This window comes from Heptranchias perlo, chromosome 8 (genome assembly GCF_035084215.1).
Source record: "Heptranchias perlo isolate sHepPer1 chromosome 8, sHepPer1.hap1, whole genome shotgun sequence".
Lineage (NCBI taxonomy): Eukaryota > Metazoa > Chordata > Chondrichthyes > Hexanchiformes > Hexanchidae > Heptranchias > Heptranchias perlo.
In genome coordinates this window covers 78,731,338-78,745,294 of record NC_090332.1, presented here as the reverse complement: position 1 = coordinate 78,745,294, position 13,957 = coordinate 78,731,338, and the positions used below count along the sequence as shown (strand labels likewise).

General features: G+C 40.0%; 1 protein-coding gene across 5 annotated transcripts in view; it reads left to right on the top strand.

Annotated features, from left to right (window-relative positions):
* The window catches only part of ralgapa2 (Ral GTPase activating protein catalytic subunit alpha 2), a 483,733-nt gene that overhangs the window by 88,169 nt on the left and 381,607 nt on the right, over positions 1-13,957 (top strand). For all 5 annotated transcript variants that reach the window (XM_067989407.1, XM_067989404.1, XM_067989406.1 and 2 more), the window contains exon 3: positions 49-98. In XM_067989407.1, the coding sequence (XP_067845508.1) occupies positions 49-98 (50 nt within the window). The remainder of the gene's footprint in view (positions 1-48; positions 99-13,957) is intronic.

The window sequence follows — 13,957 nt, the reverse complement described above, 5'->3', positions numbered from 1 at the left end:
AAAATACAGAAGTCGCTAATTTTTTTTTTCTTTTTGGGGTGGGTTTAGGGAATAAGTCACAGAGGGAGGAGCTGGACTCCATTCTCTTTGTATTTGAGGTAAGTCATATTTGTCAAATAAACTACAGATGTAAGAAATGTTCTTTCTTTGAATGATCTATTCATGCCCATGACTGATCATTAATGTTCTCCTCCCTGTTATTGTCTAAGGATGTAAGTAGCAAGTGCACATGTAAGATGAGTTGGGATATTGTGTATAGTTTTGAGCACTGCATTAAAGGAAGGATATAAAAGCAATGGAAAAATGGAAAAGGTACAGCTTGGATTCATTGGGATATTATCAGAGATGGGCGTTATGAATAAAGACTTGAGAGGTTAGGACTTTTTTTACTGGAGCAGAGATGGTTAAGGGGTGAGCTGATTGATGTCCTCAAGATTACAGTAAAATAAATAGTGATCGATTGTGTCCACTGATATGTGAGATTGTATTTGAGAGCTCAGAAATTTAACTTAATCAGAAAGTGAATTAGAGGTTAGAAAACATTTATTTACGCAGAAGGTGATTAGAATGTGAAAGTTTTTGCCACAAACAATTGAAGTAGTGCCTGTAAATTCTTTTAAAAGGGAATGAATTGTTTGGAAAGAGGAATATTAAAGCATATGGGAAGGGTGCAGGAGAGTGGGATTAGATTAGATAGCTCATGAAGAAAATGACCAGTGCAAGCTTGAAGTGCTGAATGGCTTGTTTCTGTGCTGTAACATTATTTGATTTTTAAAAAGTTTCTCTTTCAGAAATTGCAGTTACCAACATTTAACATTTCAATTTAATTCTGTGGATTTGGTAAATATAATTCCAATGAAGTTATTTCACAGGTGTCCACTTTTTAAACTGTTACACAACTTAATGTGACCATTTGTTATTTTGGTAGAAAAACATTTCAGCCGTGCAAGAAATAACCCAAGAGATTGATGTGCTTTTGTGATTGTGTAATTTGGGCTCCAAAAAATTGAAAGTACTGTTAGAAATCTGAAAAAATTAACTGCACAATGTAAAGTGTGGAATTTGTAGGTTTACACCATCTTCCCAAACTCAGGAGGTTTGGAGAGTTTGGGAGGTGGTGTAACTGTTATTGAGTACATCAAGAAGCTGCTTTATAAATGTTAAATTTCTATTCAGACTGCACATCAGTCTTTACATATTTTTCTAGGCAAGTTAATTTAAAGTATTAAATCCTACAAGGAACAATGCTCAAATGAAACTTCATCTATATTTTTTTAGTCTGGAATTTTCAATAGCGGGGGCTAAATTTTAAGTCTGGTGTGTTTATAATTGCAAAATAGATTGTTGAGCCTTCTGGATACCAAGGGTGTACATTTACACATTAACTTTAGTGTTGTAGTGGTTGATGCTCATGATCACGAGTGGATTACACTGGAGCTGAGATCCCAGACTGCAGTGCAAACACAGTTTTCTGCAGTTCAGGTTCAAAGGTGCACAACGGAGCAAGGCCAGGCTGGAATTTTGCCCTCAAGGCAGTGAAAGGGGGAAAGTTTAATGATCGCCGTGCCCATGAGTAGTGAATGGAATAATTTTTATTGCTGATAAATTTTACAAATTGTTGCAAGTGCATGAACGTAATCATGCATATGCATGGTGCAATGACATCAACAGGCCTCGCATAGATTTGAAAACCAAGAAGGAAGAACAGGTTTCGGAAGAAGTAAATCAGCTTTCCAAACCCCAAGAGATCTCAGGAGCAATTCACTCTCTGTTCACTTGGTGTGGTATAAATGCCCCCTGAGTTGTATGGGATCCTTTTGTGTACAGTCCATTGAAAGTCAGCCCTGATTGAACTGTAGTAATTGCACCACTTAAGTAGCAAAATATGAATATGGAAAAGGTTATATAAAGAGATACTCCTCTACATGTTGCTGCACAAAGGTGGGAAGAATGTTCATTAAAAGAAACAAGAATTGCTTTCACAGAACAATTGCTGCAAATTATTTTCAGAATATTTTCTATGGTGTATTGATTTACTTGCCTATTGAAAAATAAATTTCTCAGGTCATATTGGTGGTATGTACTGATGGACTCTTCCACGGATTGATTAGATTTTTGTACTGCTCAAATGACACTTTTTCAGTCCTAGTGGCTCTTTTATGGGTGGATGAAAGTAATGAATGAACTGAATGGAAGCTATAGATTTCCATACAAAGGAAGGAAAGAGTTTGAAAGCAGAATAAACCTCGGTGGGTCTTGTGCATTTCTCAGTTACTAGTTGTGGACCAACATTGGCAGAGGAGTGAGTATTGGTTGATGTACTGCCCTCCCAACCAGAGATCGCCGATTGGCTCGAGGGAATTTTGTTGGAAAAAAATACAAAACTGGGATAATTCTTTCAAAAGTTTCTTGATGATTTGTCAGCTTCCAGATATTTTATTGATGAAAAGCCATCAATGTTTCAATTTTGTTTTTGAAACATAAGGTAGTCAGATTTCTCACCATAGGTTCAGTAGTTTAAACTTTTCAGACGATCCTTCAACCAGGCAAACCCTGTTCACTTCACCAGAAGTTACACCTGAAGGTGCAGTTAAAGGTTGTTGGGGAAACCCCACCATGGCAATGAATCAATGCCACAGCAACTATTCCTTAAAACAGAAACTGATAGCTGCCATGGAATGTATTAGGCTGACAGAAGTAACTATAATGGCCAGGAGTTTCCTCCTGGTTTGCACCCAGATAAATGCGTAATTAAGCATTTAATTTTTAAAAACTAATTAATCTCTGCCAGTTAAGCAGCTCAGAAGAGCATGGAAATTTGGGCATAAAAGAGTTACGCTCATAACTACAATACGCTCAAGTATCTGCAATCATTTAAGTGTGTCCATTGAACCGTGCCAAGTTCCTGCCCACAAAACTGGGTATGCCCCCGGCACCGAAAAGCGAGTTTCCTCCAATTGTGCTTGTTCAGGGTGGGGCTCATTACATTGTGCCCAGATTCTCTGGTGCACAGGCATACATGGTCACATGAATCCAGCGCAAATCAGCTGACATAATTGAATTGCAAAAACCTCAGGATTCAGGGAGAGATGGAGACTGGGAATGGGGGCTGGGGCAAGAGAGTGGGAAATTGGGGAATAGGAGCCCATGGAGAGATGGAGAGATTGGGGACTGGGGGCTTGGGTTGAGATGGAGAATGGGAGCTCATGATCAGGCGTCACATAATCAGAACATCACGTGATCAAACCTCCAGGAATACCTCCAACCAGAGTTGGCAACATTAGACATCTCACTCCACTAGTACGTCAGGTACTGATGAGCTGTTAACAGTCCACTATCTATCCGCCAGACTTCAAACATAAACAGTTGCAGCACATGGAGGGAGGGGGTCCCAGACAGGGGTCTACAGGACATTAATTCCTCCTTCTTCCTCCCCCCTCCCCCCTGCCCCCCAATTTGGCTGGGATCTCCCAGGCACTCTGGCCCTAGAGCAGCCACCTAGCCCTGTGCAGGCTGCCAACGTAGCATATCCCAGGATCAGGACAGTTAATGGAAAAGGACCCCGCAATGGCAATGAACTGGGAAACCCAACAAACAGAAAATGAACCGAAATTCTGCTGGCAGGGCTCCAGAATTAGGCACGATCCCAGGCGAGGGCGGAAAAAAAGAAAGAATGCTGCAGGAGATACAGCCAATCCCGGGATATTTGGCTCATCCGGTTTACTGTACATACAATGACCATTTTGAAAATAAGGACACCTGATGCTATTCCCTTAGGTGTCCCTAGTTTACAGGTTTCACTGTACATATTGTGTATCACAACTCCATGATTGTATCATTTTATAAAATTCCATGAACATACCTGCATCCAGTCAGCCTCTCACTCAACCTAAACAAACAGTGTTTCGTCTCCTAATTGGTTAGAAAACCAGTTTTTAGAACTGGTCTCTGGCCAGTCATAGATTTGTTTAAACTTACTTGGGTCCCAGATTGATGTTGAATGGAAAAATTATGGAATTAGCAAAAAGGAACTTAAGTAAAAGTTAGAATATTTAGATGTAAAATAATAGTTAGAATTGTAATTGTAGAATAAAGAATGGGAGTAAGTTAACTGTTGAAGTATTATTGCTATATCTCCTGTGGCATTGTTCAAGGGCCAAGGAGACTAGATAGTGAGGGGGAGAATTTGGGTATGACTAAAGATTGTACTGGATGAATCCAGTCCATGTGAAACTATTAATAACACTGCTAATCAAATACAGGGATGAGTCTCGAGGGTGTATATGATTATAAGATTGTTTTTAACAAAAATAGGAAAAACTAGAAACATACAGCAGGTCAGCTAGCACCTGTGAAGAGAACAGTCAATGTTTTGGGTTGGGATTTCAGAAGTAGAAAGTAAAGAGATGCCCAAGCATATTAATAGAATCAGATAGAAGAGGAGAGAAAAAAAACAAGAGGAATAAAAACAGGGAGCGAGTATCCGTGGAATGACTGGATGATGTAACAGATCATCTCCGTCAAGCAATGGAAAGTTGTATTAAAGAAATTCATGACATGAAAGAATGTATGAATAGCTATGACAAGGGGAGACCTGCTTAAGGAAAAGGCAAGAAAGTGTGAGAGATGGAAAGCACACAAAGCCTGTGGAACAAAAACAAAATATGCTGGAAACACTCAGTAGGCCTGACAGCATCTGTGGAGAGAACAGACAAGTTAATGTTTCTGGTGTGGTTCCTTCCTAATAAGTTCTGATGTGGACCCTTCATAAGACTCTTCACTAGAAATTATGATGAAGGGTCCACACCTAAAATGTTACTTGTCTGTTCTCTCCACAAGTGCTGACTGGTCTGTTGAGTGGTTCCAGCTTTTTCTATTCTTGTTTGATTACCAGCATCTGCAGATTTTTGCTCTCTGTTTACACAATGCCTGTGGATCAGATTTGAGATTAAAACACAAAATGCTGGTACAGCCAGCTCTGAAAAGAGCAAGAACAGGTCAATGTCGATGGTAGGTTATCTTAACTCTGTATAACTTAGTGGGGAGATTTAATAGAAGTGTTAAAAATCATGAAGGGTTTTGATAGTGAATAAGGATAAACTGTTTCTAGTGGCAGAAGGATCGGTAACCAGAAAACACAGATTTAAGATAATTGGCAAAAGAACCAGAGGTGAGATGAGTAGAATTTTTTTTTATGTAGCGAGTTGTTATGATTTGGAATGCACTGCCTGAAAGAGTGGTGGAAACAGATTCAATAATTTGCAAAAGGGAATTGGATAAATACTTGAAGGGGAAAAATTTGCAGTGTTACAGGGAAAGAGCAGGGGAGTGAGATTAATTGAATAGCTCTTTCAAAAAGCCGGCACAGGCCGAATGACCTCCTTCTGTGCAGTATCATTCTATGATTCTAAGACCCTGTTGACAACAGTGGTTTCCAAAAGCTCCATGTGCATTGACAACCCCGCTCATGTGCCTATCGAACCATCTTATCAATTTCGGCAGTCACCACCGGCAGCGGCGTTGTCAATAAACCCGTCCAAAAAGAAAAGACAAATTATGACCTTTCAGTCATGAACTGAAGTGACATAACCTGCCTTTGCTCTATAGATGCTGACTGATCTGTTGTGTATTGGCAGCACCTTCTATTTTTATTTTAGAATATTATGTGCAGTTCGTAGTATCATAGTAGGTACAGCGCAGAAGGAGGCTATTCAGCCCATTGTGCCTGTGCCGACTCTTTGAAAAAGCTATCCAATTAGTCTCATTCCCCTGCTCTATCCCCATAGGCTGCAAATTTTTTCCTTTCTAGTATTTATCCAATTCCCTTCATGAAAGTTACTATTGGATCTGCTTCCACCACCCTTTCAGGCAGTGCATTCCAGATCATTTTGAGTACTCTGCTTGCAAAAGGATAGCTCAGTACTATAGTGAAGAATCCATAGAAAGGCAACAAGCATGTCTCTGGGACAAAAGCTTTAGGTTATAAAGAGACTCTGACAGAGTTTATGTTTGTAAACAATTTTACAACACCAAGTTATAGTCCAGCAATTTTATTTTAAATTCACAAGCTTTCGGAGGCTTCCTCCTTCGTCAGGTGAACGATGTGAAAATGAAAACCTCGAAATGAAATCGCATTTATAATTCACAGAACAATGCTTGGTGAGTACAGACAGTTTTTTCAACTGCCCGTTGCCAAGGCAATCAGTGTGCAGACAGACAGGTGTTACCTGCCAGGTCTCACAGAATATACAAATCACCAAAAAAAAAACAACAAACAAAAAAAACAGAGATAGAGAGGTAGAAACATAGAAAAGACAGCAACTGACCCGTTATATTAAAAACAGATAACATTTGTTCACTGGTGGGGTAACGTGTAGCGTGACATGAACCCAAGATCCCGGTTGAGGCCGTCCTCATGGGTGCGGAACTTGGCTATCAATTTCTGCTCGACGATTTTGCGTTGTCGTGTGTCTCGAAGGCCGCCTTGGAGTACGCTTACCCGAAGGTCGGTGGATGAATGTCCATGACTGCTGAAGTGTTCCCCGACTGGGAGGGAACCCTCCTGTTTGGCGATTGTTGCGCGGTGTCCGTTCATCCGTTGTCGCAGCGTCTGCATGGTCTCGCCAATGTACCATGCTCTGGGGCATCCTTTCCTGCAACGTATGAGGTAGACAACGTTGGCCGAGTCGCAGGAGTATGAACCATGCACCTGGTGGGTGGTGTCCTCTCGTGTGATGGTGGTATCTGTGTCGATGATCTGGCATGTCTTGCAGAGGTTACCGTGGCAGGGTTGTGTGGTGTCGTGGACGCTGTTCTCCTGAAAGCTGGGTAATTTGCTGCGAGCGATGGTTTGTTTGAGGTTGGGTGGCTGTTTAAAGGCGAGTAGTGGAGGTGTGGGGATGGCCATAGCGAGGTGTTTGTCCTCATTGATGACATGTTGAAGGCTGCAGAGAACATGGCGTAGTTTCTCCGTTCCGGGGAAGTACAGAGTTTATGTTGTTTTAATTGGACAAAAGAAGATTTGAATGGGATGTAAGCCGCATCTTTAAATGTTGAAAGTATGGATAATGTAGCTATAAACAGGCTAATTAAAGTGGAAGGAAGGTTCAAGTAGAGTACTTTTTGTACAAAAAAATTCTCCATTGTGTATAGAAAAAAATGTAAAGAATCTTACAACACCAGGTTATAGTCCAACAGTTTTATTAATAAAACTGTTGGACTATAACCTGGTGTTGTAAGATTCTTTACATTTGTCAACCCCAGTCCATCACCGGCATCTCCACATTATAGAAAAAAATGCATTGATTAACATCTAGTTTGATGCCATGTGCAATATTTTGCCGTAACAGAGATCCACCATGTCTGGTGTCCTTACCTATAGCGCGCGTTGGTGAAATCAGTGACAGGATGGAGCACTGTGTGTTCCTGAGAAGCTTCGTTGACTGCAGTGGGGGTTGTTATTTTGGACCAGCTTGGGAGCCACCTATCCATGGGAAATTACATTACTTGCTGGGTAATATAACTAAACTTTATTTTCCCTTCAACTATGGTGAAATGCAAAGAAAGTGATTCTAAACCTACATGGGGCAAAAATACAAAATTAACCAGCACCACAGAAGACTAGAAATTGGAAGAAAATACTCCAAGCAAAAAGTAGATAATGCTATATCAAGCAACTCTTTGGGCCGGATTTTGCTTACTTGCACTTGCCCATAGACTTTCTTTGGGGTTTTGCACAGCAAGTTATTGTAAGTTAGAGATCCAAACTACAGGGCATCTGGGGCCTGTGTGAACAATAAGCAACTGTGTAACTCCTTATCCAATCAGATTGAAGAGTCATTAATGAGCAGCGCAGAGTCTGAACCAGGAAGTGTAAGCTACAATAGAGAATTCAATGTCAAATCAGGTACAGAAAACGAAACAAAGAGAGGAAAGAATGATTGGATTGAGAGAGATAGATAAGAGACAGAAAGAAAAAGTTAAAAAAGTATTTCAATTTTAAAGAAAAATCTCCAACAATAATTAATAGCTGAAGGAATGAGACTCCACACTTGTAAAAGTTAATTTTCAGTGCCACAGAGGCTGCTTGGCAGTAATTAAGACTTACCACGCCATTAAAAGGGTGCTTAGACTGGAATGGACAAGCCCTAACTTTTTGTGGCGTGTTTAGTCCATATCTGCGACGTCAGTGCAGGAACTTCACGCTGTTCAATACATTGGAATGGGGAGCCAGTCTTTGAGATGCCGTTTTCGTGCAGCTTACGGAGGGGCAACATATCTCGGACAGCAACTTCTGGATTTTCGCGTTTAACTGCGCATGTGCACTCGCAGTTGCTGTCTGATTTGTGCATAAATAATGGTGAGCACTGTTAGCCGCACTGTTATTTTCACAGCAAAATCCAGCCCATTAAGTTGATATCCTGCAGTTTTAATAGACAACTTCAAGGAGTTGGGGAGAGATTTCAGACAGCATTATCTGGTGCATGGTTTATTTACCAAGAGTAAAAATATTTGCCAAAATGTGAACAGTTTTAGAAATTTGTGTATTTCTGATTTTTTGCTAAATTGTTAGACATATATTTTTATTAAAAAACCTTTTAGACACTCAAATCGGGAAGAAAATTTAAATGCTATGTATATACGTGACAGGGTTAGACGAAGTAGGGAGGGAGGAGGCTCGTGTGGAGCATAAATACTGGCATGGACCTGTTAGGCCGAATGGCCTTTTTCTGTGCTGTATATTCTATGTAACACCTTTCCATTAAATTCACAGTAGGATCAAATTCAGATTGAATTTTAAGCTAGAAATGTTTTTGTAGCTGTTCATCATTATACGTAATTTCAAACCAGGTACAAACCCCAATTTATGGTTTTTATAATAACATTTCAAAATCTCAACCATTATTGTATTCATATTTAGCAGTAAGACAATGAAGAAACTGAATGCAGCTGCACAAACAGGAAAATGCAGTTTTGAATTCTTACAGATCCATGAGGATTTGTTTATGATTAAATTTACAAATGAACCTTTCAGGTGCTGTGGAATTTTTTTCCCCATTCATTCAGTCATGATTTAGTGGTGAGAGAAAATGCTGCTTTAGATGTTTTTTGACTGCTTGGATCAGCACAGCCATGCATTCATTGTAAGTTGATATGTATTTTGATCTGTATATAAAAAAATTATTTTAACTACTCTAGGTGTTAATAAACTGTTGAGATCTTAATGCTCTATTTCCCAATTAAGTCATGCGAACAAGATTGTCAATCTGTAAAGATAATTGATCAATGTCCTTCTCAGCAGCCTTGAGAACGCAACCTTGCAAGCTGTACAGATGCTTGGAATTGCCCCTGCCCAGATGCAACATGCTGCACTTGTCTGTATTGAAAGACATCTGCCAGGTATGGGCCCATTTGCCCATTGTCTAGATCTACCTGCAAACCTTTTTTTTCATAGTTTAAGACCTTAACTCTCATATATCTTTGTCATCCGCAAACTTGTGGATCGTTCCCACAATTTCTTCATCTAAATCATTCATAAAGATGGTGAAGAGCAACAGCTGTAACTTAGTTCCCTGTGGGACTTCACCAGTGACCAACCTCCATGCAGATCTGCTACCATTGATTACTATCCTCAGTCTACATGAACGCAACCAATTTTCTATACAATCTAGGATCAGCCCGCCAATCCCAAAAGATGTAACCTTACTTAGCAGCCTTTTGTCCGGCATTTATTAAAGGCTTTTTAAAAATCAATGTACACAATATGTACCAGGCTTCATTATCCACCAAATTTATAATTTCCTTAAAACATTCAATCAAGTTGGTATGACAGGGCCTCCTTTTTCGAAAACCATGCAGCGATTTCTTAATAGCCCCATCTCTTTCAAGTTGAATCTACGTGGCATCTCTGATACCCCCTTCTAGCATTGATCATAGAATCAAAGAATGGTTAAAGCATGAAAGGAGGCCATTCGGCCCGTCGATTTGCCGATAACTGATGTTAAGCTTATGGGCCTATGGTTTCCTAGTTTTGACTTACTGCCCTTTTTAAGTATAGGTATAACATGAGCCTCTCTCCAGTCCATGGGAACAATCACATACCTCAGTGAGCTGCTAAATACATGATCAGGGCCAGTAGCCTGATCTACTTTAAGAGCCGTCATTTTTTACATTATTTCTACATCTTTAAACTTAGCATCCACTCTGTGCTGCAGTAATGGTAACTTTTTGTCATCCTCGCTAGTGAAGACTGTGGCAAAGTAGCTATTTGAAATCTCAATCCTACCTTGGGACTCTACCCAAATCTGGTCTTCAGAATCTCCCAGTGGCTTAATACGGTCCTTAATATGCCTCTGATTCCAAACATTGTTGAAAAAGGACCTTGCTGTTTCTACCACATCTATCCACTATCCTCTTCTTTGCTGTTTTAGCCAATCTGATGGCAGATTTTGTGGTCTTCAGCTGAGTCTGATACCTGTGCCTAGTCTCTTGAGTTATTTACATTACACCTGTTAAAATATTTCTGCTTTAGTTTAATTTGTCTTTGAATATGACCAGTTAGCCATTTTGGTTTGGTTTGTACCCTTCTTTTGACCCTGGGGACATACATGGCTTCATTCTGCATTAGAATGGTTTTAGAAGGTATGCTTTATTTATCTGTGCTGCAATTGTCCCCACTTAGTAACATTCCTCAGTCAACCATTCTTATGTTGTCTGCTGTCTTTATAAATTTAGCTCTCTTTTATAATCTGACACTAGCATTAAAGTTCCAGCAGCATCAACTTGGTTGATCAAGTTGAATCTAATAATTTTATGGTTGCTCCATTGTTCCCCCACACTGAGGTCCAATACCACATCGGGGTCACTGTTAAAGGGCTAGTACGTGATTTCCCATAGTATTTTCTCTAACATGCTGTGTAGTAAGCAATAATTTAGAACATCTATAGATATTTCAGCTTCTCTCTTTCCCCCCCGGTCTGTACTAGGTAAATCACGAGTGGATAGCTAAGAAATAAATTCTGTTGTCCTTTTAAGTTGTGCCCAGATTGCCTCATCCTGCTGGGTCCCTTGACCTGGAGACCTATAATCGGTACTCAGATCAATTCTGGACCAATAGTTTGGTCCACCTGAACTCAAATTGTTTCAGCTGTACTGTGCAAAGCAATATAATCTCTCTCTGCTAGTCCTAGCCAGTGAAGTTTAGCATCATTATTCCACCCTCCCTTCTCAAAATAATCCATAATGGCATGAAGTATAAACAGGAAATGCTGAAAATACACAGCAGGTCAGTCAGCATCTATGTGTAAAGAGAAAAAAATAACAGATTATGATGTTTTAGGTGTGTATATTTACAGCATTTTCTATTTTTACCTCAGATTTCCAGCATTTTTAGTTTTTCCTTTTTATTTTACCCCAATGTTACGAACCAGAAACTTGAATTAGATTTCCTTCCAAATAAAGCGAACGTGCTTAACCGTGGGTTTCTCTTTTTCCCTGCCAATGCATTGTTTCCCAGTTTAGATGATGGATAAGCAGCCTCTTTCTAGCTTTCTAATTACTTTATGTAGGGGAAGTGCCTGAGTAGGATCTTGGTTGACTTTTTCTTGGATTTCCTGCTCCCTACACCCCAGCCTCTCTTACAGTAAGTCTGTCAAAGTTTTGGATGATAAAAACCTGGAGGAATTGATGGGAAAACAACTCTTGTAAAATCAATATATATATATATACACAGGAATAGGTAAAGGTGAGAGAGCATTATTTTTAGTAGGGAAAAAAAAACTTAATGGGCCGGAATTTGCTGCCAAAATAACGGCAAGTTTAATGTGCATGCTGATATTAATGTGTAAATTGTCCAGCAACTTGTGGCAAGGAAGAAATACCCCATAAATTATAAATCACCACAGTTTGCTGGACGATTTGCACTTCTCTGCCATTAGCTTCGCAAAAATGGCATCTTGCTGTCAGCCTCACCATTGACATTAGTTCAAGAAGTTGTTGAATTTGCACCTTAGTTACCAACTAAACCTGCTGCAGATATTTAGGGCTGGTCTGAAGTGATGTAAGTACCCTGTCACGAGGGTAATTTATGGCCCCACATGTTACTTGAGCCTGGATTCACACAAAGGGAGCATTTCAGCTGTCGGATTCTTTGCAGAAATATCTGAGAGACTTGGATATCAGATTTTTTTCAAATTTATGTGCTATCAAATGTCCTGCAAGTGCTTAAAGAGGCCTGTGAGATAAAAGAAGGGAGAAAAATGTCATATCCACTAGGCATCCCACTGATTCTGCTTTTACTGGACAGCATGGAAGGGGAGCGCAGAGAACTACAATGAAGAGTTCAGGCACCATGGCCAGAGGTTCACCAGGAGAAACTACTATCCATCCTAGAGAGTCGACAGGGAGAGGATGTCTTTCGAGATGATGTTGGAGGAGCTGTTTCTGAGGAGGCTATGCTTCAATAAGGAGGCAGTCATCACAGCTCTAGTTAGGTCATTACATTTTTTTTGACACTGCTCCGCTGTCCGTGGGACTGTTGAATTTGTGGGAGGGCCTGTTCCATCTCCTTCCACACCAACATACTGACTTTGCGTGACCGCCTGGACCTCTCGTTCCCCGGAAGCCGCTGACTCCTCAACTCCACCTCATCCAGGAGTGCACACAGATCTTTGAAGTTGAGTGCCCTCTTTTTCATCAGTCTTATTCTTGAGACATCTTTGGTTTTTCTGTGAAGAAGTGTATGCCGTTAATTACTTTCCACTACTTTTTCTAAAAAAAAAGGTTTTAAAAAGTTTTTTTAAACATTTTTATAACTTTTTGAAGTTAGTTTTAGGTCTTTTCAAAAGACAGATCACTACTCACTGCTCGGTGTCACTTATCTGAGTTGACTGGGTCTGTCTTCAGCTATTTGTGGTGCCACGTGTTAGAATTTTTTATAGAGATTGGTCACATTGTTCAGATGTCCTGTTGCCCTCATCACGCCATTTTCAACTCTCACTTCCAGCAAGTTGCGACGCAACAATTTTTCGAGACTAATTGTGCAGGAAAAGGTCTAACTAACGGAGCACACCGCGAGATGGCTCAATATTTAACATTGTTGCAACTTCTGGAGAAGCACCATTGTAAATTTCACATGCTCCACACACTCTGTAATTTAGCTTTGTAGGTTCGGGGGAAACAAGTTGCTGGGCACATTTTTGAAAATCTTGCCATGTCATTGCAGATAGGCAGTGCCATGTCCTATAATGCTTCAAGATCTGTACCATTGCACCAATTCGTTTTCCTTCAGTTAACGGTTCTTTGCTACATGTGTCAGACCTTTCATCACCAAAACTTTGGAACACATTCCAGCCTCATTACAGGAGTAGGCTAGATTAGACAGATGTGAGAGTATTGAATCTTATGTTATCAAAAAATATTGTGTCTAGGTTTTTAGGCTTTCTTTTTTAGGTTTACCAGAAGCACAATGTTTCGTTACTGATCGTCACCTGGTTACGGATCTCTAGAAAACATCAGGACCAGTGTAAAAAAGAAAAAAACTGTAATTTTTATGTTGTTTAGTGATCTAATTGAGTTGTTGAAGATGATTGAAGGATTTGATTGGGTAGTTAGAGAGAAACTATTTACTCTGGTGGGGGAGTCCAGAACAAGGGGGCATAAATATAAAATTAGAGCTAGGCCGTTCAGGGGTGATGTCAGACGTAGGGTAATGGGAATATGGAACTCTCTCCCTCAAAAAGCTGTTGAGGCTAGGTTAATTCAAAACTAAGATAGATAGATTTTTGTTAGGTAAGCATATGAAGGGATATGGAGCAAAGTTGAGGTATAGACCAGCCATGGAGGTACAGACTCGAAGAGCTGAATGGCCTACTCCTGTTCCGATGTAACACCAGTGACTAATCATGTGCTCCATAGAAGATCATATGGAGAACAAAGAAAGGCAAAGTTAGAAATTGGA